This window comes from Cricetulus griseus, chromosome 7, assembly GCF_003668045.3.
Source record: "Cricetulus griseus strain 17A/GY chromosome 7, alternate assembly CriGri-PICRH-1.0, whole genome shotgun sequence".
Taxonomy (NCBI): Eukaryota; Metazoa; Chordata; class Mammalia; order Rodentia; family Cricetidae; genus Cricetulus; species Cricetulus griseus.
Window position 1 is genome coordinate 122,305,585 of NC_048600.1, and position 26,772 is coordinate 122,332,356.

The window sequence follows — 26,772 nt, forward strand, 5'->3', positions numbered from 1 at the left end:
ATAATTCTGGTCAAAGAAGATCCTCAAGTATTCTTAGGTGATAATTTAAAAACGGAGGCGATTTGGCATCCATTATCTCCCCGCCCCTTTAAATAGCACACTTTGCCTTTAACAACGCCAAAGAATCATTACAGCTCGGGCTGTCAGGAGATTAATGTTAGGAGACAATCAAAGCTCTCTGAAGAATTTAAAGAGCTGCAGAAAGGAGGTAAGAAGAAAAATGCTGTGTAGCCAGGTGGTGGTGTGCACACCTTTTATCCCAGCACTCCTTTGAGTTTGAGGCTAGCCTGGTCTAGAGGGAGTTCCAGGACAGTCATGGCTCCACAGAAAAACCTTGTCTCAAAAAGCCAAAAAAAAAAAAAAAAGAGGAAGGTGTGTACATCACCTTTTATTTATTCTGATTATTAGGGTTTTTTTTTTTTTACATTTTAAAATGTTTTGTGTATATATGTGTGTGGGTGCATACATGTTATAGCATGTGTGTGGAGGTCAGAGGATGACTCAAAGAAGTTGGTTCTCTTTCTACCATGTGGGTTCTAAGAATTGAACTCAGGTCATGAATCTTGGCAGCAAACACCTTTACCCACTGAGCCATCTCACCGGCCCTTCTTTTGATCATTCTAATCATCCTAGAATAACTTAATAATAAATAGTGGTTTAAATTAAAAAAAAAGTACTACAAACACTTATTTCTTGAATTATGAAAAACAATAGGAAACATGAATGCAATTTAACATTTCTATTGAAATACTTGTGGTGATGGCTGGCCATAAAAAGAAGTAGCAATCTTTGAAGTTCAAGTTGTTATATGTTTTTAGGTTTTTTGCATATTAATCAAATGCTTAGTCTTAAATAATTGCTTTCTTTCCATGCAATACTGAGAAAACTCAGAAGCCATAATTTGTCAATTTAAACCTTAGTAATTTTTCAAATTGTTTAAAAAAATAATTTACCTGTTTGTCTGAAAATCAGCAACTTTTTTTTTAATGATTCAAGATTGTTTTTTTCTTTTTGGAATGGCCAATTCATTTCCATGAATTTGGCTGGATGTCGCTTTATAAAATAATAGTTTATACACATGAGTACTTTGAACACCAGTTTGCCAATTCATGGAATTGTTGTAGTGCTGGGATGTGAACTAGCGTCCTTCCATGTATCTTTGTATTGCTATTGAATAGGGCTGGATTCCTGTATGGAAAAGTGTTTGATTGTTTTGGTTTTGGCTTAAAGAGCAAGCAAAATGGACTTACGGGAAAGGGAAAGATGTTGCTATTGCTGCTCACACATGCATTCCCTTTATGCAGTTTTGAAGGTGGGGTCCTATGGTCGGCACCTGCCCCAGGGGCTCTTTTCCCAGGCAACATAGAAGCTATGACATGAAAATGTGTCACACTGGATCCATTTTCATATGAACCCTGTGCTCACATTTCCCAAGATCCATTTCCAGAAAGTCTTCTGGTATGTCCTGTAAAGCCTTCCTGTGATGGCTGTCTGTCTGTTTTTCACCTGAATGAGGATGCTGGCACAGGCCCTTTTTACAAGGTCTCACCAAGGCGAGGCACACAGCAGCCACCGACATGCCTGCTGCGCAGGAGTAGAAGGCCCTGCTGTAGATCTTGCTCTGGTCGACCAGTAGGCCTGGAAGAAAGCATTGGCACTATTAGTGACATAGCTACCACATACACCCTCTTATCTGGGCTCTTGTTCAATCCAAAATTTTCTCTATCTCTTAGCTTGACCTACTCTCTAATTTATTTATTTACCGAGGCAGGGTTTCACAATTAGCCTAAACTGCCCTGAAATTCACCTGGTCTCAGACTCACAGCAGTGGTCATGCGGTGATCCAGTAATGTAAGTCAAGAACCCGTGTCTGCAAGTCCAAGCCTCCCACTTGTTCTCTGTTACCTTGCCTTGTTTAGGGCTAGAGGGTAATCACGCACATTATAACCTTATTGCCACCTGACTTTTGGGTTAATGGAACTACAAGACCATTGTGGATTATTTTCACTTTTTTTCCAGACAGGGTCTCTCTGTACAACCCAGGCGACCTGGAACTCATTATATGTAGCCCAGTCTGGCTTCAAGCTCGTGATCGTCTTGCCTCAACCTCCCAAGTACAGTAAATTATAGTTGTCCACCACCATGCCCACCTCTTTTACCTTCTTAAGAAAGGCTGGAGAGATGGCTCAGAGGTTGAAAGCAATGACTGCTCTTCCAGAGAACCTGGGTTCAATTCCCAGCACCCGCATGGTAGCTCACAACTGTGTATAACTCCAGTCCCAGGATATACTTTGCCCTCTTCTGCCTCAATAGGCATGCTATGCCCATGGTACACATACATATATTCAGGCAACACCAATATACATAAAATAAAAATGACCACTGCCTTCAATTTTAAGGCTTCTTAGTTTCTTTCTTCTTAAAACTGAGAGGGTTAACTATTGTGTTCTCTAATCCAGGGAAACTAAAATTCAACTCAAGTGTAAAAATGGAAGTAGACTTTACAATCAGTCCCATGAAGCAAGCCAGCACAACTAGAAGATTAACGTGGACAGGTTTGCATTCTGTGTTTTTAAAGTACCTGGCATGGGCCGAGAAATGGTTCAGTGGGTAAAATGTTCTTGCTGCCAAGCCTGACAGCCTGAGTTCAATCCCTGGGCCCTACACGGTAGAAGGAGAAAAGTAACTGCCCCAAGTTGTCCTCTGACCTCCACATGCACACACGGCAATGTATACCCCTAAGTAAATGGCACGTGCACACCCACAGATAAAATACGGAAAAAGCAATTCAACTACCTGCCAAGGGTGGTCCTGCCAGCCCTGAAATGCTCTGAATGAAGACATAGACTCCGGCTGCAGATGACATCTTCTCGATTCCAACGACGTCATCCTCTGCCAACAGTGGGATGTGGGTCCCTCCTATGGTCCCGACCATGACGCCAAAAAACACACTACACAACATCAGACCCCAGAATTCAGTAGCAAAAGTGAAGGCGAAGAGAGACACCGTCAGTAAAATGACACATATGAGTTCAATGTAGATCTTCCGAATGGGCTCTCGGTTGAGGACAAAGCCAGCCCCGATCCTTCCGAACACCTCGGCAATGGCCATTGTAGATAGTAAGAATGCCGCTCGGTCACGGTCAATGCCTAGACTGATGCCCAAAGGGATGATGTAGAGGGGAGGCGCAAAGAAGCCAAGCGTGGCGAAGAGGCCAAACAAGGAGTAACAGATGAAGCTTCTCTCTTTCAAAATGGAAAAGTCTAGCAGTGGGGCTCTCTTCTGGCTGTGGTTAGGGCCAGCCACCAGGGTCTGCTGCTGTTCCGCCCTGGCCTCCTGCTCTGTGTTAGCTTGACTAGGCACATTTTTTGGTGAGGTAGTTAGCTCTACTCCTGAGTCGATGGAGTCTATTGAGGTTCTTGTTTTCTCATTTTCAAGCATACATTGCACTTCTCTCCGGGGCTCGTGAGTGATTGTTTTCGGTGACCCTGGTCCTTGGATAGTGATTGGTCTTAGCAAGGCGCCACAGACCATGATGTTCAGCTGCAGCAGGCCCACGAAGAGGAGGCTGTATCGCCAGCCAATGTGCTCCTTCAGAGCCGTGATGGCTTGAAGAGACAGAAGTGGAGAAAGGGAAATCCAAGGTCAGTATTAGACTCTAGATCCAGCAGGAGAAATATGGTTAAAAACTTAGTAACAGATTCTGCTCAAAGCTAGGATGAATGCATGTCATTCTAGACTATACTTGGGATGGGGCATGGGGATGGTAAGTGTGTGTTTGCATGTGGAGGTCAGAGGCCAATGCTGGGTGTCTGTCTTGATTGATCTTTTTGTTTGTTTTTCAAGACAGGGTTTCTCTGTGTAACGGCCCTGGCTGTCCTGGAACTCACTGTGTAGACCAGAGATCTGCCTGTCTCTGCCTCTGGAGTGCTGGGATTAAAGACACCACTGCCTGGCACTTTCTTTTTTTTTTTAATGCAGTGATAGAGATTATGTTTAAGGCTTTTCTACCACTGAGCTACACTCCTGGCTCTTTACTCTTGAAGACAGACTCTCTTCTTGAATCTGGAATTCAGTAAGACTGGTTGATCCCAGGGATCCATCCGTCTCCATCTCTCCAGTGCTGGGAATACATGCCACCATACCAGCCTTTTACATGGCTGCCGGGGATCCAAACTCAGGGTCTTATGCTTGATTGCATGGCGACATCACCCCAGCCCCGTAGATCATCCCTTATTCTGTATTCTGGTTCATTTTATGAATAAGAAAATGTGTACACTTATTATTATATATGCTATAAAAACTGCCAGCCTAGTTTTCTGATAGCTTTGGACAGTGGGGTTTTTTTGGCAGAGGCTGAAGAAGGAGGCTATGTCTGCAACCTACATTAATGTTCAACAAGCAATAGCCCACAGGCCAAATCTGACCCACTGTCTGTTTTTGTTAGTAAAACTGGACTGGAGTTGAACCATGATTGTCCACTCCCATAGTCCGTGGATGCTTTGTGCTGAGTCAGCAGAATTGAGACTCCCCCCCCCCCCACACACACAGAGAGAGAGAGAGAGAGAGAGAGAGAGAGAGAGAGAGGGAGGGAGGGAGAGAGAGGAGGGAGAGAGAGAGAGAGAGAGAGAGAGTGTCCCCAAAGCTGACCAGATCCCCAGGCCTGAGGATATATCTTAGTGGTAGAACACTTGCATCCAGGAGGCCTTGGGTTCTACCCCTCAGGTACCACAAAAATAAAGTATCTTTTTTTTGTAATTTCTATCTGACCTTTTGTAAACATAATTTATCCAACTCTGAACCCATATCACTATATATCCTATACACTCAGTGTAGCGATGGAAGTAAGTAAAAAAAAAAAAAAAAAAACAAGAAGCAGTTGCCAAGACCTTCGCTGTGGTGCCTGCTCTCTTTTCTGAGTTCTAACTCAAAACATTTGCTTTTGCCTGTCCGTTTTTTTTTTTGGGTAGCCTGCCCTGAAACCTTGGTCTTTGTCAGTGTTTCCCGAGGGTGGTTCAGCCTTTCTACAGATATTTGCAGGCCTCCATTGTGGACCAAAAGACAGACTTTCTCTCTTATTCTACTAGCATTTAAGGAAATGGTGCTCCAGTGTCTCCTTGATCGTATCCTTAGAGAGGTGCCTCTCTCACTGTGGACCCAGGGCAGAGGCTGCTGACCAGAGTAGCTGGGAAGGAGATGGTCAAGGAGGGTGTGAATCTCCCTCATGGCAGTGAAAATGTGCAAAACAAAGCAAAGCAAAACAAAACCCCCAAACCAAAACCAAACAAAAACCCCTCTTTTGAGATTTTATTTGTATTTTATGTGTACGAGAGTGTCTGCCTGAGTATGTTCTGTATGCCACATGCATGCAGCGCCCTCACAGGCTAGAAGAGGACACCAGAACCCCAAGGACTGGAGTTACAGATGGTTGTGAGCCACCAGGTGGGTTTGTGGGTGCTGGGAATTGAACTTGGGTCTTCTATAAGAGCAGTTAGTACTCTTAACTACTCTTAGCCACCAAGCCATCTGCCCAGCTCCTCGTGTAACATTTCTACCCTCGGGGAACTCATGGTCCACTGATTTCTTCTCTTGTCTGTGTTTTATTCTTTTTAAGAAATGGGAACAGAAGGAGAGAAGGGCACTGATATGCTCACCCTTCACCTAAATTCAATTTCTGACTCTCTCTCTCTCTCTCTCTCTCTCTCTCTCTCTCTCTCTCTCTCTCTCTCTCTCTCTCTCTGTGTGTGTGTGTGTGTGTGTGTGTGTGTACAATTCTGTGAATCACCTGAAAAGTTTCAGGTATTATAATACTTTACTCCTTATCACTCCTGTTTGCAATCTTGCAACCCACCTGATGCAGTCATCAAGAGCAAGCATCAGGCTGGGATGCAACAGCAAAGTGGTGGAATGCTTGCCCAGCATGTAAAAGGCCCCAAATTTGATCCCCAGCAAGAAGAGGGCAGGCAGAGAACCAGGGAAGGAAGAAAAGAAGGGGAAAGAAAGAAATCTGGGCCTGGAAAGTTATCTATTACAATACTTTTTCTTGCATTTCATGTATTAACATTAAGCTGGGGGAAGATAAACCAGGGATAAAGTGTTTGCTGTGAGATTATTCCTACACACATATGAAAACTGATTTTGTTGGCATAATTTAAATCTACACTGAATATAGCTCTTTTGGAAAGGGGATGATAATAATATAAACAGTCCAAATTACCAAATAATTCAGGGGTTGTCTTTTCATGTTTCAAGAAAGTCTTACCACTGATTATGTACCGGTTTATGTAAACTTGGACTAAGATTAACATGGTGTGAATTCCTAAAATAGGAGAGAAGGAGGATATCCTAAAAATGTGCTGAAGAGAGAGCAAGTGACATCTCATTACGCAGAGTGAGACTCACCCACACTGTCGGCCAAAGTTAGTGCAGCAATAGCAATAGGACCAGAGTGGCTTTCCTGGTCCCCTGCTAATGAGCTACTGTCACTCACCTACCTGGTGCAAAAGCAAACACAGCGAAGCACTCTCCCGTAGAAGCGACCGCAGTGACTACTGAACGCCTTTTGTCAAAGTACTGTGACAGAATGGTGACGGTTGGAAGGAAACTAAAGCAGTACCCCAAACCTGTAGGCAAAAATCAAAAGGGCTGCTGAGAACTATACATGGTCCAAGCCTGGAGGGCATGGTTAGTGTGCAAGGAGCTTTATACAAAAGTTGTAAACTCTGGGGGACAACCCATTCATTCTGCAGAAAACAGCAAAGAAAATGGATTTCATCGCAGGCCTTCGAGGGTGGCTCAGTTGTTAGAGTACTTGCCTAGCATGCACAGAGCCCTGGGTTCAGTCCCCAGTAGCACGTAAAACTGGGCATGGTAATACACACTTGTAACCTCAGCATTCAGAAAGGTCAGGAGTTCAGTTACCTTTGGCCACTGCATAGTCACTTGGAGGCCAGCTGGGGATATAGGAGATGGTCTCAAAAGTAAATAAAGAAACAAAGAAATGCTGCAACAGTCATTTAGGGATACTAAGAACTGAGAACTGTTCTCCAGAGCTCCTCAAATTTATACAATTCACAATGGGATCAATCAGCAAAAGTTTGTGTAATATTTGAATTTGAAATGAATGTCTTTTTCCTTTATTCTTTGGAGGCATGTAACTTACGCTGGCCTCAAGATCTCCCTGTCTGAGCCTAACTCTCAAGTGCTGAGATTACAAGCATGTGTCATCCTGTCCAGCCAATGTAGTCTTTTGATGTGTGCAGAGATCTATACAAAGTTTAAGATCTACAAACTGGATGTACACATCAATTTCACCTACCATCATTGTCCTCTTAGACACCCCCAAGACTAAGTCCAGCATACTGCTTTTCCCTTACAAATCTCGGGGTGCTCAGAACTTGAACTGAGAAATGTTAGCGTAAGAACTTAAGTCTTAGGCTGTGAAAACGATGCACTTTGGCTTCAAACTAGAGAAACTAGAAAAATTCTCTTCATTACGAGTAAATTTTTTTTTCTCCCTAAATCAAACAGAAGTTCTTGGACACTTGAGAATGTATTTTTACACGGGGACCCTATCACCTGGTTCAAAAATCACTGATCTCAGACATAATTAACTTGAAAGAAAAAAAAAGGGGGAGAAGAAGAAATACAATTTGGGTTCAGTTTCCTCCTTCCCCAAGTGAAGATGCAGAGAACTTGGAGCCAAGGAGAGAGACACTCACCGGAGATGACGCCAATGGAGATGTACATATGGTACACCCTTTGGGAGAAGGAGGCAGCCACCATTCCAGTGCTGATAAGCAGCCCTCCTGCCATCACCACCAGCCGATGTCCAAAGCGGTTGCTCAGGACTGTGGAGAGGGGGGCTGCAGGGGGAAGGAACAGAAAGTGACCTGTGAACTTGGGCTTCTGCGCTGTCTTCGCTGCGATTCCTTCCTGCAGGTTGTGAATTTGAAGCAGTGATATAAGAACCTAGTGTGTTTCATGCAATGGCTAATGGTCAGGCCAGAGGTTATTTCAGCATTTGTTCCAATTTAAAACACAAAGAGCTGGGCCTGGTGGTACAAGAAGGCAACCTTAGCTATTTAGGAAGCTGAGGCAGGACAATTGAAAGTTCAAGGCCACCCTGGACAAAAATTTAAAAGAAGGCTAGGGATGCCTATCATGGGTAGAGCGGTTGCTGGCAACAGCCAGGTCCCAGGTTCAATCCCCTAGTACCTCAACAAGATAACAAGAGTAAAACAAGGCACTGGGGCATAGTTCAGGCGTAGAGCGCTTGCCTTGCACAAGCAAGCCTTAGATCCCAGCATTGATGAGGGTGGTATGCAAAATATATTCATAGGTGAACGATCTTGGCTTACCATGTGCAATACAAAGCTATATACACATTTGGTTCTCCAGCATACACTGGCTTTCACTGTGATCGCTCTAATTGTTTTTATCTTCTGTCTTCACTGCTCTGGATTCTTTTAAGAGAAACCCGTCTGTGGTCAAGAGAATCCCATCTACTTAGTTCATTTGACTGTCTGGAAAACAATCCAGGATGGAAATAAGGCCGATTCTCAGACATGTTCACTTAAAAGATAGCAGCTAACTCAGAACACTAAGGAACCTCAGTTTGCTTTGGCTTCTATACACTCCATCCCCTGGGACACTGAAGTCTAGCAAATTCTTTCCTACTTACATGCTACTTAACACTGGCAGGAGGACAGTAAGATATGTCAACCACTGAGAGCTGGGTCAAAGAGGACACACTACATAGAAGGGAGGGGAGGGGAAAGGAAAGACTTCTGTTGGAATTAATCTACACATTACTGTTAGTATTCAGAATGTAAACATGTATTTTTAAACTTCTAACTTTGTATGCTGTATGTGGGAGCACTAGTTGGAGGACAACTTTTGGGAGTTGCTTCTACCACGTGGCTCTCAGAGATTAAACTCCTATCAGCTTGGCCACAAGCACCTGCAAGCTTATATTGATAGCTGCTGCTGAAACCACTTCTGCATAGTGAGATCCCTTCTCTAAAACAAACCGACAGAAGACAGCAGCCTTTTAGAATGCTATACGGCTAAATTGACCTACGCTCAGAGAGAGGTTCTAACTTCAGCAGTAACCTCACAGGCGATGTTGCATGGCAGTGGATGAGTTTTAAAGACAGCCTGGCTGGCTTCCTGAGGCGAGCTCAGGAAAGCCTTGGTGTTGCCTCTCACAGACAGGTGAGCACGAGACAGATGGTGGCATGCATGTTCAAATCAGGCCCATCCAAGCGAGAGCGCAGCAGCCCTTCAGCCCCATCTTCTTTTGTGTTGCTGGGGTTGGGAGGATGGTGCCACGATGAATCAGGTTTTGGGGAATCAGGTGATGGGATTCTCTGTCTGCTCAGGACAGTTTTTGTAATTTTAGTGGTAGAATGCTTGCCTAGCATGCGTGAAGCGTGAGGTTTAGTTTCTAGTACAACAAAAATTTAAAAAAATACATAAATTATAATCTTACGGGGTATGCTTCTGGGACTCCCCCATAAGGAAACCCAAATCCATGGTGTTCAGGTTTCTTACACTGACATAGTATTTGCACATAACCTAAGCACATCTTCCATGTACTTATAAAATCTCCAGATCCTTACAACCCAATACAAGGTAATGGCATATAAAATAGCTGTTACATCCCACTTAGGGTGAAATAATGAAACAAGGAAGACTTCTGGTTGTGTTAATCATGGTAGACCTAGTACAAGTCAATAGCCATGTAACATTTTCAGCTTGGCTGGCTGGATCTGTGAGTGAAGAACCCTAAGACAGAGGGCTGACGATTACCCCTTACCCATCCCACCTTTCTTCTTCCTGTGTCCACCCTGAAATGTTTCGATTCTGTTTCCTCGGCATGTTGCTATGAGCCCAGAGCCTTAGTATGCAAAACAGATTTTTTAGATTAATATATATATATATATATATATATATATATATATATATATAGTGCCCTATCTGCATTTACAACTCTATGACAGAAAAGAGCATCAGATGGTTGTGAGCCACCATGTGATTGCTGGGAATTGAACTCAGGACTTCTGGAAGAGCAGTCAGTTCTCTTAACTGCTGAGCCAGCTCTCAGCCCCAAATGAGTTTCTTTTTAAAAGCACAGAGGGGCTAGAGAAGTGGCTCAGCAATTAAGAACACTGACTGCCCTTCCACAGGACTAGGGTTCAATTCCCAGCACCTACATGGTGAACCAAAACTGTAACTCCAGTTCCAGGGGATCCTATATCTTCTTCTAGCTTCCTTTGTTCCAGGCACACCCATGGTACACAGACATACATGCAGGCGAAACACCCTTAATTGTTTAAAAGAAGAGGTGCCTTCTGAATCTGCATGTTATCTTTGCTCAGGAGTCATGCTAATCTTCTGTAGGGCTCCCTTTTTAGTTTGTGAGCTACTGAAGCTAGCACCTAGGGACTTTTGGATGTTCCTTTCTTAGCCAGTAACTATGCCCTTGGAGAACTGGGGTTTACCACTGTCTTCAAAGTACTCTACAGACTACTAGCACCATGCACAATATAGATATCTCACTTCTTGTTCTTTTTGTATGGTGCTGGGAATTGAACCTGCGGCTTTACGTGTGCCAGGCAAGCATTCTCCCATTGAACTACCTCCCAAGCTGCAGACGGTATGTGTCTAATGCGTGTGTTAGACTAAAGACACTACATTTGGCAAACATGGCCTTTTCTTCAATGTCTCCTAATTCTTGCCGGTCTCTAACCCTCTGAAAACCCAATTCCTTAATTGAGGCTAGACAGTCCAACAGGACGTATGAGAGAATGCATCACAGATACACTGACTGCTGTCAGGTAGGGGGACAAGCAGATAAAAAGGGCCAGGTGCACAGCCTAGGCTTGTGCTGACAGATATACTAGTATATAAATGTTAACACAAACACACATATTGATATCATCCACATATTCACTTGTAAATGTTAACACAAACACACATACCGGTACTATTCATGTACTCACCTGTAAATGTTAACACAAACACGCATATTGATATTATCCACGAGATTGTGCTGTTGGACTCATCAAAACTGTCCATTAAGTCATTAAAGAAGACACCAAATGACTTGATGATGCCATAGGTAAAGACTTCGACGAAGAAAAAAGAAATAGCTACTGCCCAGCCCCATCCTCCATCAGGCACTTGGGTATACACATTGGCTCTGGAGCAAAGCTTCGAATTCTTTTGGGTCATTCTTGATCTGAAATTAAAACATGAGAGAAAGAATTCAGACTAGCAATATGAGGGTTGACCATTCTCTTTCTCTTCATCTTTGTCTCTTTTGTGAGGTCTCACATAGACCAAACTGGCCTTGAATTTGAACTCACTATGTATGCAAGGTCATTCATCCTGACTTTACCTTGTGAATGCTGGGATTAAAGGAAGGTCCATGCCACCATACCTAGCTGATCCAATCATCTTTAGCAAACATTACTGACAAAAACTACTTATTAAATATTCAAATCATGTAGAGTTAGCATAGTCTTATACAATCTTATATCTATCTTTGAATTATACATGGGGCCCACAAAGAATTTGAAAATAAGGTCCCTCTGTCATAATTAAAAGGGAGGAACAATAAACAGACACAAGAAACCTGAGGAGAATATTTGAAGGCCCCCCTGAAGGACACAGGCCACCTGACCAAACATCGATGCTTATGTTGAAGAATAGAAATTAGGTAAAGAAAATGAACTGGAGCTGGGAATGGTGGCATTCACCTTTAATCCCAGCGCTCAGGAGGCAGAGGCAGAGGCAGAATGGGTTTCTGAGTTCAAGGCCAGTCTGGTCTAAAGATTGAGTTCCAGGATAGCCAAGGCCACACAAAGAAACCCTGTCTCAAATAAAATAAAATAAAATAAAATAAAAGAGAAAGAGAAAGAGGGAAGGAAGGAAGGAAGGAAGGAAGGAGAAAAGGAAAGAAAGAAGGAAGGAGGAAGGAAGGAGGGATGAAGGAAGGAGGGAGGGAGGGAGGGAGGGAGGGAGGGAAGGAAATGCATTGGCCAAGAGGCACACTGACAGGAAGGAAAGGAAGCCTCACACCGAGAGGACACTGGAAGATGTCTGCACCGTCCAGGAAACACGCCCTTGTGGCTTGTGACTCCCCTTACATTTCTACTTAGTACCACTGTCCATTCAGATCGTCCAGCCAGCCCTTTTAGCTCCCACATTCCCCTCAGTAATAGCACCCTGAGTAGTATTTGGTGTCCCACATATAGAGTTTTCTTTCCGGACAGAAGACAACTCTCCATGAAAACCTAAGAGTTTTCTGAATTTAGATTCTGTTCCTCAAAGTTGATCACCAGGAGCAAATTGATTTTAGGATCCATGACAAATACTTAATGTCGGCTAAATGAGGCATTGCAGACCTGTGAGGCCCTGAGCATGTCAACTTAACCAAGTTACTTAACCTGGTTTCATTATGACTTTCTGTTCAAACTATAACAGGGTGAGCAATCCTGAGCCTTAACACAGCTAAGTAAAAGACACTAATTTGCCAGGCTGTGGCAGTATTCACCTTTAATCCCAGCATTTGGGAGATAGAGTCAGGCAGATCTCTGTGAGTTCGAGACCAGCCTAGTTTACAGAGTGAGTGCCAGGACAGGCCCCAAAGCTACACAGAGAAACCCGGTCTCTTAAAACCAAACACCAAACAGACAAAAGAAAAAAAAAGATACTAATTTAACACTGGAGGGAGGCTGAGTCAACTTCTTGTTGTGGAGACAAAAATATTCTGATAAAAGCAATTTAAGGAAGGTTGAATTTCTTTTGGCTCACAGTTTAAAGATGCAGTCCATCAAAGGTGGGGAAGTCAATGACCTGTGAGCTGGTCATCCATAATCAAGAAGCAGATAGCAATGGTTACCTCTGCTCAACCTGGCTCCTTCTTACACAGCCTCGAGAGGGCCCACCTATTAAGGAGCAGCTTCCTAGTCAGTTAGCCTAATCCTTCCCAGACAAGCCCAGAAGTGTATCTCCCAGGGGATTCTAGAGCCTGCGGAGTTCATAGGATAAACTATACATACTGGAAAGCCTCTTCAGTTACATAGATTTTTTTTCAAAATAGGCATGTACAATTTCAGCCCAACTAAAAAGTAGTGTTACATAGTGATAAATTTATCCATAGTTTTAGGGCTCATATTGACAATAAGGACTCTTGTCCAGGTAAATACATAACAAGGGCTTCCTTCATGCGACCCTGTCCCTAAGCAAAACAAACTACCTTTCCCCTTCCCCAAACAACAAACAAATAATAAAAGATTATGGTTGTACCCTATTTAGTACACCAGTGAATTTTTCAGATATTTTAGCATGTTTACATTAGCTCTTCTCCTGATTTAGGTGGCCACACTCACACAACTAAGGCATAAGGCAAAGCTGTTTCTTTCCTTTCCCTTTGTAGTGCTGAGCATGGAATACAGGGCCTTGCATAAGTTAGGCAAGGATCTATCTCTGAGCCACAGATCCACCCCACCCCCACCCCTCAGGCCGGCCTTAAACTTGGGATTCTCCTGCCTCGGCTTCCCAATATCTGGGATTGTGTATGTACTAGATAACTGAAAAACAAACAAAAGCAGTTTGTATGTATGTAGCAGACTTGTGAGGTTTTTTTTTTTTCAATTTAAAAATTAATTGTGTGGTTGGTGCACATCTTTAATCCCAGCACTTGGGAGGCAGAGGCAGGTGAATCTTTGAGTTCAAAGCCAGCCTGGTCTTGGCTGGAGAGATGGCTCAGAGGTTAAGAGCATTGGCTGTTCTTCCAGAGGTCCTGAGTTCAATTCCCAGCAACAACATGGTGGCTCACAACCATCTGTAATGAGATCTGGCACCCTCTTCTGGCCTTTGGGCATACAGATAGATGCTGTATACATAATAAATCTTTTTTAAAAAAGTTAAAAAGCCAGCCTGGTCTACAGAATGAGTTCCAGGACATCTAGGACTGTTAACACAGAGAAACCCTGTCTCGAAAAATTAATTCTGTGGATGTGTGTGTGCCCATACGCCTATGCATGCACGTGAAAGTCAGAGGACAACTTGTAGGGGTCAGAGGTCACAGCATGAGAACCACTGAACCAAGGCATTCGTGTGGAAGTCAGGGGACAACTTTCAGGACTCAGTTTTTTCTCTCCGAAGTGTGGGTCCTGGGGGCCAAACTCGAGTAGTCAGGCTTGGCAGAATGGAAAGCAAACATCTCCTCGGCTCCTAATTCACAAACTTTAAACAGCGACACATGTAACCTAGCTTATTCTCATTCATCCTGTATTCCAAGGAACTATATCCTCATTTAAATCTGGTCCTGGTGAGTGTCTGGCCAAGTGAAACAGGACACGGGATGTGTTAAGAGGCCTATGCTCACTGCAGTAAAGGGCTTTGCAGGCTGCCCATCATGCCCAAGAATGAATGAAAAGACAGCAAGGGCTGGGAAAGAGCTCCAGAATGTGGTCTGGGCAGCTTCAGGACAGTTCAGCATTCGGTCTATGATGGGAGTCGGGAGTCTGCCAGCAAAGGAGGTCTCTACACCACTCCTCCTTCTGCAGTAGTCTCTCCAAAGCCATCCTGAAGACAGACAGCTAGGGGAGTCAGCTGTGGTTTCGGAGACAACAAAATAAATCCTGGTGTTGGCTTTGGGATGGTGGTTGTTCCAGGGGAAGGGAGGCCATAGTGGCTGTGAGCCTGCAAACTGCCAAGGCCTTGGCTGTTGTTCGAATCCATCTATTGGACCTACTCCTTGTGAAGCCCACAGGGTCCTCCTAGCTAAAAAATGAATCTTTTGGCAACACTGCATTGCAGTGTGTGTGTGTGTGTGTGTGTGTGTGTGTGTGTGTGTGTGTGTGTTTGTCAATCACTTTGTTCTTTCTGAAGGATAAAACCTACTCATAATGAGCCCCACTTTCTGTGTGCCTCATAATCAGACCCCAATCTATCTTGGTAGCTTTTTTTTTTTCTGATTCTAAAACTTGACTCACCTTCCAAGGTCAAAAAAGGTTCCTGTTGGCTCTTGTAGTCTCCAGCTACCTTGCTTTTGGCCAAGTCATTTCTTGAAGTTGCACAGTCTCTACAGCTGCTGTGACCCTCCACAGCCCTGGTCATTCTGGTCCTTTTCCCATCAGGCTTCCTCTGATAAACTCAACTAAGGTGGCCTCACCTTCATGTGAGAGGAATCACTTAATGCACTTAATGGGGAATCATTTACTTTCATGCATTTGTCTTACTTGCTCAAGTAAGTGACTTAGATTATAAGGTCATAAAAATCTGATTTTTTTTTTTTTTTCCGAGACAGGGTTTCTCTGTAGCTTTGGAGGATGTCCTGGAACTAGCTCTTGTAGACCAGGCTGGTTTCTAACATAAAATCTGAGTTTTATGTCTTGACTATCACTTCATACCTAGATTTTTTTTCCCCTCTTTTTTGTTGTTTTCTGCTTTTTTTGAGACAGGGTCTCACTATGTAGCTCTGGAACTCATTCTGTAGACCAGGTTGGCCTTGAACTCACAAGAGATTCTCCTGCCTCTGCCTCCTGAGTGCTGGGATCAAAGGCGTGCGCCACCACCTCCTGGCCATAAAGTCTTAAGTCTTAATGGTGCCCTCGGGGCCAATTTGAACAGAAATATATTGGGATAAAGATCCTAGGGAGACAAGTTGAACCTTTGTCCTGATTAAATTCTGTATTTTATGTGGATGAGTAGTACTGCAGCTGTAGTTTGAGCCAAATTAAAGTTCCCACCAACACCAGAAGGCTGTGTTCAGACAACCTCCAAGTTCTGTTTGAAGCTGCTCACAGTATTCTTGAAACAGCTGGGTGGTGCTAGGATCAACCTACAGCCTTCAAAAGAAATTAGAATTACAGGAGGTTGAGGCTGCAAGGGAGTCCAAAGTCAGCTTGTTCTCTTCCTCATTGGCAAAACAGGGAAACAGGTCCAGGGAGGTAAAGGGTTTTGGCCCAAATAGACCAGAATCAGATTGTCCAGGCCAACCGAGCAACAGACTAAAGGCCAGGGAGGAAAGTGCTTTCTATGTTTATTGGGAGGAAGTCATTTTTGCCAGAGCACCTTTGTGTTTTTGACAGTCTCACTCGGCTCAAGCTGGTCTCGTAACTGCTATGGAATAGAAGATGACCTTGAACTTCTGACCCTTCTGTTTCTCTGAGACCTCCTAAATGCTGAGATTGTAGGGCTCAGCCATTACACTGGCCTGATGTGATTCTAGGGACCCAGAGCTTCATCCATGTTAGGAAAGCATTCCAACAGCTGAGCTACACCCCTAGCTTGACAAAGCACCCTACCAAAACAAATGCTTTTAATTACATTAGCTTATTTATTTACATGCATGTTTCAGGAGGAGTGGGGTATATTCATGCCATAGAGTACATGTGGAAGTCAGAGACCAACTTGGGGGAGTTGGTTCTCTCCTTCTACCAGGTGGCTTCCTGAGATTGAATTTAGGTTGCCAGTTTTACCCACTCAGTCACCTCACCATCCCCAAAGTACTCTTGACCTCCATGTACAGAGGTCTTAAACTAGCCACACAACTGTGTGGCTTGAGGTAGTCAGTTCCCATCTCTGGCTTGCACTCCTCTTCAGTCAAAGAAGTGACTGGGGAGTCTCTTGGCTGTTGTTTATTGAGAAAGGGTCTCTCTACGTAGCTCTGACTGTCCTGGAACTTGATACAGATATAGACCAGGCTAGCCTTGAACTCATAGCCATCATCCTGCCCCTAGCTCCCAAGTGCTGGGAGTAAAAGCATGCTTTACCAAAGCCAGCAGTGACTGAAGATGCTCTAACATCGTCCAGCTTTAGCAGCTGTCATTTTTTTTTTCCTTTAGCAAAAGTAAAATCAGCTGATTTTTCAGGCTGAGCCTGGTGGGTGGCCCAAGGAAATTAAGCTAAGAACAGAAGTGCAAACCCTGGAAGGGTCTTGCCCGAGTGGGTGTGAAGCAGCTGGACATTAGATTTGCTCTGTGACAGCTGCCAGAAGACAGGGAACTTCTGCCTTCTGTTTATTTTCAGAGCCCCGACTTGGCGATTGGTTCTTTTACTTGAGCTTTAAAATCTTGCTTTCCGTCTATACCTCTCTGTTCTGGCTACAACCAGATGTAACTTTGCTCCAGCTCCAGCTAGCTTCAAACTTGCAGCAATCTTCCTGTCCCAGCTTTCAAGTGTTGGGATTAAAATCATAAAGCAGCCATGCCCAATTAATACTGGCTTAAGGTGGGGGTGTGTGTGTAAAACTTGCTTCCTTATTCCTGGGATAATCATAAAGGTAAATTGGCCTCTCTCCGAATGAGTCTGGAGCATCCTATGTCCTACTATGGATGGATGTAAGCTAAGTCCACAATGTAGTGTAATAACAGAGTGGAAGCCTCACTAGGAGGTGATACAGGCATGTACTTTCTAAAATTGAACATAAAAACTTGGGTACTGTCAGGTGGTGGTGGCACACACTTTTAATCCTAGCACTCAGGAGGCAGAGGCAGGCGGATCTCTGTGAGTTCGAGGTCAGCCTGGTCCACAGAATGAGTTCCAAGATAGCCAAGGCTAACACTGAAAAACCCTGTCTGACAAAACAAAAACTTGGGCATGGTAGCATGCTACCTAACATGTGGGAGGTGGAGGCATGAGTATCAGGGGTTCAAGATCACCTGTGGCTACATAGCAAGTTTGAGCTAGTTCAGGTTAAAACAAGACCCTATTTCAACCCCTACCCCGGGGCAAAAAAAGATTGCATGAGGCAGGCAATCAGCTTCTCTTCCCAGACCACTGCCTGCATAACATTTTGTGTATCACATACGATCGCTAAAAGTTCACTCAACAAACTGGGCATTGTGGTTCACTCAGAAGACTGAGGCAGGAGGATTGCCGGCTTGGTCACACAACAAGACTCTGTCTCAAAAAAAGTTAAATTTCAGCCTGGGCTACAGTACTGTCTACCTTCTCCCTCTCCCTAAAACAGAAAAACAGACAAACAACCCCCTAGAGCAAAACAATAAACATTAAAACCCAACAGAAACAAAAATAGCCCCTCCTCAAAGTTTACTAAACAGTGAGAGTCTTGAGACACCCCCACCAACCAAAGCACAGCTCATGCCTTATAAAAAAGGAGCCCTAAAATGAGGAAGTGTCTGGTTGCAGAATAAGCAGTTTCCTCAGCTCTTCTCTTCCTTCTGCCATTTATTCAGCAGGCCTTCTTGCTCTCTGTCACCCAGAGCACAACTTAACCAATGCCTAACCTTTGACCCGGGCTACGCAAAAGCCTCTACAAGTAACAGAATGCAAAGACAGCCTGCCTGTTTGGTGTTGTGGTTGTACCCGATGGGAAAGGCCTTGGGAGGATCTAAAGGACTGGGCTGCTTTAAGCAACCAGATGATCTCTGGCGACCGCCTCACTTCTTGATTTTCAGTGTTCACAACTTGTGAATTCTGAACCTAACTAGGGTCTGAGTCCAGATCTCCTACGAAGAGGCAATTCCAGGATGACCTTTGACCCTGATTGGCTCTAGTTACTACCTACAGAGAGACCAGTGGGTTTATCTTCTGGAAGCCCTCAGGTAATAGTTCACTACCTGGCAGAAATCTCTTGATGGCTAAATTTCATCTATGAAAGCAGTCTCTATGGTATTTTCCAACTAGAAAACTCTGCTAGTCTAACTGAGCTCCTGCTCGCTGGCTTCTCCTCACGACCCCCAATGTCTTTTAGGAAAAAAGGCTGGGCTGTTTAGAGTATTTCCTAGAAGCTTTTGGTTATCTTAGTGCCTCCTTCAAGAAGGAAAAAAGAGAGAATGTAAAATTAAAACAATCAAGCAAAACAAAATGGAGCCAGGTTCCGTGCTCATAGACCTATAGATGCAGCAGTCAGGAAGCCGAGGCAGGAAGTGAGCTTTGAGTTTGAAACCAGACTCATTTACACAGGGAGTTTCATGCCACCTTGGGCTACTCCATCTCACAGAAGGGGGTGGGTGGAGGAGGCATACCCTGAAAAAAATGGGCATCCTACAAGACTTGGAGATCCTGTTACCTGGGACCTTCCCTGTATATTTTAATGTGTTGTTGTAATGATTTGGCATGAAGGCATAAGAATACTGCATTATCAGAGAACCTCTGGGGTTAGCCTAGGATCAGTTCGGATCGAAGTTCAAGAGTCTTGGGAGGCAGTGAGACTGCAGTCAGCAGAACTAAATAAAGCCCTGGGAATCTCCTTCAAGGTGTAGCCTGGAGGAGGTGGCTTCCAACAAGTTGTCTCTAGCCCCAGTTGTCCAGACCAGTTTCTGAGTGGGGGGCACTTACATGAATTCTCTCTATAAAAAAACCAAAAATCCCAACACTAACCTGGTAAACTGCCTCAGCCAAGCTGAATGAATCACTGGCTACAACCAATTCATCCGTTTTGCAAGACCATTGAGTTGAAACCCAAGCCCCTAATTTAAGTGTCTTCCTCGGGAGTTCCACTGAGGAAGAGTCCTGTTTCTGGAAACCACAGAAGGAAAACTCGGGGCTAGGGGTACTCATTAAGACCATTTTTCCACTTGGTTGCATTGTTTATTTACGTACTGTCAGTTTCCATCTTAAACGCCCTTCCCTTCATTACCAGAAAAGGTGTTTCGACCGTATCCCCCCATCCCCAGAGCCACATAATAGTGCTGGTACTGGGGAGATCTCAGCATAGGAGCTGGCATTTTCTTGCAGCCTGCCACTCATCAGTACGGTTTGCCAAAACAGTCAGATTACCGAGGCTGAAATCTCAATCCAAAGGTAAAAACCTCCTTCCGCAAAAGGAGCGGGGTCTAGCTGTGCAAACAAAACCAGCTATCACGTTAACAAGTTGTAATTGCGTTTCCCCAGTTGGATCCCCGGGAGCTTTTTCTACGACCCCCCCTCCCCCTCGTGTTTGATGGCATTTTACACTAACAAACTTCTGTCACTTGTCTGCTGAGGTGCAGGGAATGAAAACAACCCAGAAGGAAATTAACCTATTTCCTCTGCAAAATCGTTTCCCCCAGCCTGGAGCCGCTCAGCTCAAGACACTTTGCTGGCGCTGGTGGCCCCGCGAACCTTGGAAGTTGCTCGGACCGACTGGCAGTGGGTGACAGTGCAGACCGTCAAGGTGTGGGACCCATGCTCCGAGGAGAAATCTGTCTGCCCCTAGGACTGCCCTGGGGAGTGGGGTAACGGGGGACGGGGACCGGAGTCCCACTTTCCCTCTCGCTGCCTCAGTGGCCGCCTTGTGTGCGCGCGCGAGCCTGGGGAAGGAAGGTACCTCTCTGACATTTCGCTCTGGTGACGCGCAGGCAACTTCATGTGGAAAACCCACAGAGGGTCTGAGACGGTTGCCGGACTCTCCTCGCAGCCTAGGTCCTTTCACCCCGGGTTGGGGGCGATCAAGGCCAGGCCACCCTTTAAGGTATTTCCCAGAACCCATCTGTCTAGGGTCATGGACATTCAGCTGCTCACAACTGCCCGAGAGCGCGTCACCCCGGTGGCCCCAGCACTCCCAACTGTCAGGATATTTCTCGGATTAACCTCTTCAAAATGTTAAAATGTTAAGTGCTTTTCCTCCTCCTCCCCGCCCTAAAAAAAGGCCCCAACACTATATTTAAAACAATAACAAAAAAAAACAACCCATACCCCACAATCAAACTTTTAAGCATGTAAAATAATAAAAAACCAACTCACCAAGTTAGAAGGGAAGAGAATAAACCCCAAAAGGCTCCCAATAAGGCGGAGGCTGGGCCTCCCGAGCCTTCTTATAAACCGCTCCGTAACATGAGAAAAGGTTTAACCCCTTAGGGCGTGGGCCCGAGTCTTTATCAACTTAGCTCTGGCCCGGAGCCTGGAGCACCCTGGCCCCCCAACCCACGCCAGCCTCGGCCACCCGGGCCACACCCTCCCCCGCCCCCAACCGGGTCTCCTCCTCCCGGCCGTGCGTGCCGCCGCCCGAGCCCCGGCCCCGCGTCTGTCTGCCTATCTCTTATCCTATACCGGCTGCAGCCGGTCTCCGCCGGCCTCGGGGGCGCGCCGCCGCCGACCATGTGCTGGGAGCGCCGAGCGCCTGCAAGGAGGGGGCCGGCCTGGTGCGCGCGCGCGGGCCCACGTGGATCGGGGCCGCGCAAGGCACGCGCCCCGCCTGCCGCCTGCCGGGGCTGGGGGTCACGGAAGGTAACCGCGCTGCCATCGCGAGTCGCCCATCCCCGCCGACGCCTCTGGGGTCCTTGGCCCGATGCCCTCATCCCCTCATCCGCGCGTGCCCGTGTGATTCCCGGCCCGATCGGACCCCGGCACTCGGCTGCAGTGAGAGCGGGAGGGCGATCGAGCCCGGGGCGATCGAGTGCGCCCCAGCACCCCCTCTCCGAGCGCAGCTCCCGGGTCCGCCCGCGCCCTGAGATCTGGGGAGCCAGTGAGGAGGATGGGGGGGGGGGGGCAGGGGAGGCGCGCGTCGGGGCTGGTCCCGCGCGTCGCTGGCCCCGGACTGAACAGGTTCCTTCCAGTTTGGGTGTGAGCAGAGCACGCGCGGGCTCCCGAGTTCCTCCTCCAGCCACCACTTCCCCCCAAAATTTCGTCAACTCGCGCGCCCCGCCAGTTCCCCTTCCGGGCACGGGGAGGGAGTGCCGCAGTGGGCCCCGAGGAGCCCGCCGCTCGGCTGCTGCGGGTGCATTGCCTTCCCCCCCGCCTTGGCTGCAGCCGCAGCAGCCGGCATCCGCGCTGCGCGAAAGCGATGGAAGAAGCATGGCTGAGTCAGCATCCCCCTCTGCTCCGTGCGCGTGCACCCGCCCAGGCGGGAGGCGACATCCGCACAGGTGCAAGGCTGCCTAATCTCCCGGGAGGCCTCTATAGGGTATCGGGATCCCCACATCTCCAAGCCCCTTGACTCCAAGGTCACTATGAACTAAATGGATGCTGCCCGGGAAGCCCGAGTTAGGAGTTTCTCCTGAGGACAACGTGCGTCCGAGGATAAGGGACAGTTCGGAGCCAGAGGGGGCGCAAAGTTGGTTTCCTGGACTCCGTCACACACCTCTAGGGGAAATTTGGGAACTGCTCCGCAGCAAACGCTCTTGTCTGCATTTCCCTGCCTACTTCGCCAACCCCTGGTCCTTGGTTGTGGTTCAGAGACTGTCTTTCTGACGTTAGAAACTCAAGAGAACCTACTTTGAGAGTGTGCCTGGAGGGTCGCCACAGGGAGGAGCAGCCGGTTCTAAATTTTAATAAAAACCCTCTCTTGCTCTTCGATTCCCCCCCCACACACACAATCTGGGAACTCAGTCATTCAATGCTGTTAACATCCGGTGTGGGTTAAGTGGGGGAGCAGGTGTATTGATGTGTTATTAAGGCCACTGCAATCCTGCCAGGCTATCACTGATTAATAGCTGGCAAGTTTGTAGGAATAATTAAACCTTTCCCCCACCTCAGACAGGGTCTCAGGTAGTCCAGGCTGGCCTCAAATTTAAGTTTGAACCCCTGATCCCATTCATTCATTCATTCATTCATTCATTCATTCATTATATTTTATGTGCATTGGTGTCTTGCCATGGGTGTTGGATCTCCAGGAACTGGAATTACAGTTGCTAGCTACCATGTGAGTGCTTGGAGTTGAGCAGGGGTCCTCTGGAAGAACAGTCAGTGCTCTTACCTGCCAAACCATCTCTCCAGCCCCCGATCCTGTTTTTATTTATTTATTTATTTTGTTTATTTTATTAGCTTATTTTTTTAGATACGATCTCACCAGCCAAACCCAAGACTGGCCCAAAACTGAAGATCCTCCTGTCAAAGCCTCACAGGCTGTGGGACCACAGGTTTTCCTCACAGCCTGTGATGCCCAGACTCACGCCATCCTCCAAACTCAATGTGTGCAGTAGCTCTGACCGCAGTACACGCTGCCTAGCTGGAAATGGCATGTTTTTAAGACACTGTCATGCTATGTAACTCACACTGGTCTTGAACTTGCAATCTTCCTGCCTCAGCTTCCCAAGTGCTGAGATTTCTGGCATGTGCCATGATGCCTACCTTTTCATCATCTTAACTTTAAAAATTAGACAATGCCTGGAGTCCCTAGCAATCAATGAAAGATTGGCCCCATGAAACCAGGCTGTTGGAGGCTTTAACAACAATAATGTTCAATTATTAATAGAGCATTACTACTATTTTATTACATTTTTTATATTTATGCTGTTCCCAATACTGAATTAAGTGCCATCCATGTGATGATTTTGTTTGTATGTTTTTCCCCCAGATAGGATTTTGCTCTGTGGCCCTGGTTGCCCTGGAACTAGCTTTGTAGACCTGGCCTCCAATTTACAGATATCTGCCTGCCTCTGCCTCCCGAAAGCTAGGATTAAAGGCATGTGCCACCATGCCCAGCTTATTTGGATTTTTTTTTTTTTTTTGAGATAAAGTCCCATGAAGATCCTTGAAATCCTGATCCTCTGAATTTACACCCCCCAAGTTCTGGGATTATATGTCTGCTCCATCATGCTTGGCTCATCCTTGTGTGTTTTGGTGCTGTCAGTAGCCCTCCTGTGAAGGGTAGGTGTGATCTCCATTTTAAAGGTGAGGCAGGTTGAGACAAGAGACATCTGTAGAAACCGTAGGCCTGGTTTGCAACGGTTGGCTATGAAGCTGACTTGTACTGCGTGTGTTTGAATAATGGTGAGGTGGGCGGAATCCAGCCTTGCTGGCCACGAGCTGGTGACTTTTGCTAGTGCTGGTTAGAGACCGGCCTGACGTCTTTCTCCTCAAGCCCACTGGTCCAGTGAAAAGACGAAAGCTTCTGCTTTTCTCACTTCTTCAGCGAAAGTACTGCATTACCATGCTAATCAACCCCCCCAAACAAAACTAACTTTGTTTAGTCCTAAATCAGAACAAAAGGACCTTTGCAGTCTGGAGTACAGGACCAGAAAAATCAGGAAATCAAGCTCAGAGCTGGGCTGTACTGTTGGCCTCTGCAGTAGGTCAGTGGGAGTCTGTGCAGCCGGCATAGCCCCCTCTGGCTTGTCTTTTGCAGAAGGCAAGGCAGTGAATGTGTTGTGAAAGAGTCCCTCAGCATCTTCTTGGGGGAAAACAGCGTCCTCAGAGCTGTCCCAGGCTCCCTTTTTTTCCTAGCCCTCTTGCTTAGGGTCATTTGCATGAGAACAGATTTCTTTGTGCAGACTTGGCCTGCCTGTTCCCTGTCCACACTTATAGTCCCTCAAGTCTTCTGGTTGGGTTGCTAGGCAGATATGACCCTGGCTTGCAAATAAGCTCACCGCTTTTAACAGCCTGTGAGAACTTCATCTTGGGAAGCAGACCGAAAGGAATCTCCCCTGGAGTTCACAGGGAGGGTCCTGCATGCCTGCTTTGGGCTTCTGGGTCTTCAGGGTCCCCTCAGAAGAGGGGAGCATGTGAGATGGCTGTTAGGAAAGGCCACGGCCCCTCACCGTTCCCCCTTCCTCTTCCTGTCCCCATTCCACCCACCTGTCGCCTACCTAGGGGCTTATGTTCTGCTTGAGTGGCTTAGATCCTAGGATAGTTCCTTCTTGCTTTAAATCGCTAATACCTGGTTCTCTAGTTGGCCTATAAGCCGACATCTGTGGCCTCTAGGACTGACTCTTCAGTGAGCTCAAGTATCCAGGTAGAGGGGCTGTGTGTTTATCTCGTGGTCTTGACTCCCACCTGACAGAGTGTAGAAAGGAGGGAGGGGCAATTCCTCTGAGGGACCATGAATATTTTGAAAGGAATAGCTAGTGATGGTGTCACAGAACTTGGGGTCACAGTCTGTACCTCAAAAGTCTGAGAACAGCCACCGTCCTTAAGAAGCCCAACTGCAACAGCTGAATTAACAGGAAAGGAGAAAAGGGCAATTTACTCAACGTGATCACATTGGAAAGAGGAATAAAGAAATCCCGTGAGGCCCTCTCTCTGAATTAAGTCCATCGTAGGGTCCTGAAGTGAGAGCAAAGATTAAACAAAAGGCCAAAGACATCCAAGCAATTCCTCTTCCATCATTGTCTGAGGAGCTTTATTCCTGCCCTGTAAGGTGGTCTGACAAGCTGTTAGATCTGGAAGACAAGTTTTCCTTCTGGGTGGTCTCTTCCTCCGCCTACCATGTGATTCCTGGGTGAGGGGGTGGCTCCTAGTTTTGGGGGGTCCATTGTTCCAGTAATTTGATAGTCAGATGATGGAGAGATGCAAGTGTCTTTTTAGATTATCTTCATTTCTGCCAGGTTAGCTGTGGTGGGCAAGGACAGTGATGAAAACAAGGGCAGGACAATAATCCCTGCTGTGCCCTAGGTTCAAGGAGTGAAAGTCTAAGGGCTGGCTGCTGTGCGTGGCTCCCAGGAGGTGTCCTCCCATAATGCATCACTCTTTACGGCTCCCGGGGAGTTGAGTAGAATGGAGCTGTGGAGAGCAGGACAAGCCGGGAGGATATTGAGAAGTTTGTTGTTTGCGTGTGTGGGGGTGGTGAGCCAAAGGAGGGGTGCATGGAGCGACAGGAAGGCGTGAGTGGGTGAGAGCATGCTGTATTTGGGGACGGTGAGGTCACTCACAGCAGTGGGGGCCTGTGGTGATGTGCATTCTATCACGCCCGGTTATCATTCAGTGTGCCCTATTGATGACTTGCCCGTGGCTGTGTCTCATTAAGTCTGGAGCAACTTTGATTTCAACACAACCGCTTTTCTCTCCCAGTCTTCTCAGGCTCCCTAGCTTACTGCTTCTGTCGTGTGTCATCCTCTCACTGCTGAAAAGGGGAAAAAATAGCCACACTAAAGAGAACATAGCCTTGGGCCTGTTGGAAAAGTCCTAACAAAACAAACCCGATTGTCAGAAGAAAGTGTTAATCACGCTGCCCTTAGGAATGCATCCATGTGATGTAAACTTTAAAATGTGGATTTGGGGTCATGAAAACTAATCTGAAATGTTAGAAAACTACATAGAAAACCGCTGGCCTTTGTGCCAGTGAAATCTAGCTTCCCCTGGCCAATTGTTGAGGTGACTCAACACGCCATGTTCCTTTTGGCCTAAGGGAAAAAAAAACCTGCTCTTCTATCTTTGTCTCAAGACAGTTGCTGGCTTCCCCTGTTGTCTAAACAGACACTCAAGGGTTCCCTGGAAGATAGCAGCCTTAAGCCTCTGTTTTTAACTCTTTAGGAACAGGACGGCCCTGCTTTTCCTGATGGTTAGAGAAGTTCAGCTAGCACAGGATTCTAGGAGCATCCCAGGTAGGAGAAGCTGGGAGAGGTCCTCCCTGGTTAGAACTCTGCTATGGTCCATCGAGGGCTCCAGTGTTAGGTGGGCTTGGGAGAGGCGCACAGCAAGATGGTGGGGATGTATCTGTGCTCACCTTCGGTGACTAGGAGCACTGATGAATGCAGTCATCACCTGCAAAACCACACACAAAGTGTGTGCTCCCTTTTCTGAATTGTTAACCATCTAGTTCAGATGATAAGAAATATGTCTATTACTGAAGGGAGGCTTTCACTCTTCTGTGTGTGTGTGTGTGTGTTTGTGTGTGTGTGTGTGTGTGTGTGTGTGTGTACATCAGAGGCCAGGTTTGGTCCTCAATTGCTCTCCACTTTATTTTTTATTTTATTTTATTTTGAGATAGGGTTTCTCTGTGGCTTTGGAGGCTGTCCTGGAACTAGCTCTTGTAGACCAGGCTGGTCTCAAACTCACAGAGATCCGCCTGCCTCTGCCTCCCGAGTGCTGGGATTAAAGGCATGCGCCACCACCACCTGGCCACTTTAACTTTTTGAGAAATAGTCTCT

General features: G+C 46.3%; 2 protein-coding genes and 1 non-coding gene across 13 annotated transcripts in view; 1 reads left to right on the top strand and 2 right to left on the bottom strand.

Annotated features, from left to right (window-relative positions):
- The window catches only part of Arsg (arylsulfatase G), a 134,540-nt gene that overhangs the window by 10,433 nt on the left and 97,335 nt on the right, over positions 1–26,772 (top strand). For 7 of the 8 annotated variants that reach the window (XM_027425811.2, XM_027425814.2, XM_027425813.2 and 4 more), the window contains exon 1: positions 21,061–21,193. The exons of the other annotated variant lie outside the window; for it this stretch is intronic. The gene's annotated coding sequence lies outside the window, so the exon portion shown is untranslated. Of the gene's footprint in view, positions 1–21,060; positions 21,194–26,772 lie in introns of those variants that run through there. 8 annotated transcript variants of the gene reach the window in all.
- Slc16a6 (solute carrier family 16 member 6) lies at positions 478–21,924 on the bottom strand. Of its 4 annotated transcripts, XM_027425810.2 has the most exons (7): positions 20,711–20,923; positions 15,013–15,191; positions 11,008–11,246; positions 7,723–7,866; positions 6,496–6,624; positions 2,797–3,609; positions 478–1,638 (listed from the first exon to the last, which is right to left on the bottom strand). In XM_027425810.2, the coding sequence occupies exons 3-7, from the start codon at positions 11,237–11,239 to the stop codon at positions 1,388–1,390; spliced, it is 1,569 nt and encodes a 522-aa protein (XP_027281611.1). In that variant the 5' UTR covers positions 11,240–11,246; positions 15,013–15,191; positions 20,711–20,923; the 3' UTR covers positions 478–1,387. The 4 variants fall into 4 exon arrangements, with proteins under 4 accessions (XP_027281611.1, XP_027281608.1, XP_027281609.1 ...); XM_027425807.2 differs by lacking the exons at positions 15,013–15,191; positions 20,711–20,923 and adding an exon at positions 21,017–21,924; XM_027425808.2 differs by lacking the exon at positions 15,013–15,191.
- Positions 10,339–10,443, bottom strand: LOC113836713. The gene has a single exon (XR_003487159.1). It is a non-coding gene; the product is annotated as a U6 spliceosomal RNA (small nuclear RNA).

Coding starts and splice junctions, on each gene's coding strand:
- Slc16a6 (XM_027425807.2), bottom strand. CDS start 21,762: ATGCTTCTTCCATCGCTTTCGCGCAGCGCGGATGCCGGCTGCTGCGGC. Junction 11,247..21,016: donor GCGGAGACCGGCTGCAGCCG/GTATAGGATAAG, acceptor TTTTAATTTCAG/ATCAAGAATGACCCAAAAGA. Junction 6,625..7,722: donor CTCCATTGGCGTCATCTCCG/GTGAGTGTCTCT, acceptor TTTTGCCTACAG/GTTTGGGGTACTGCTTTAGT.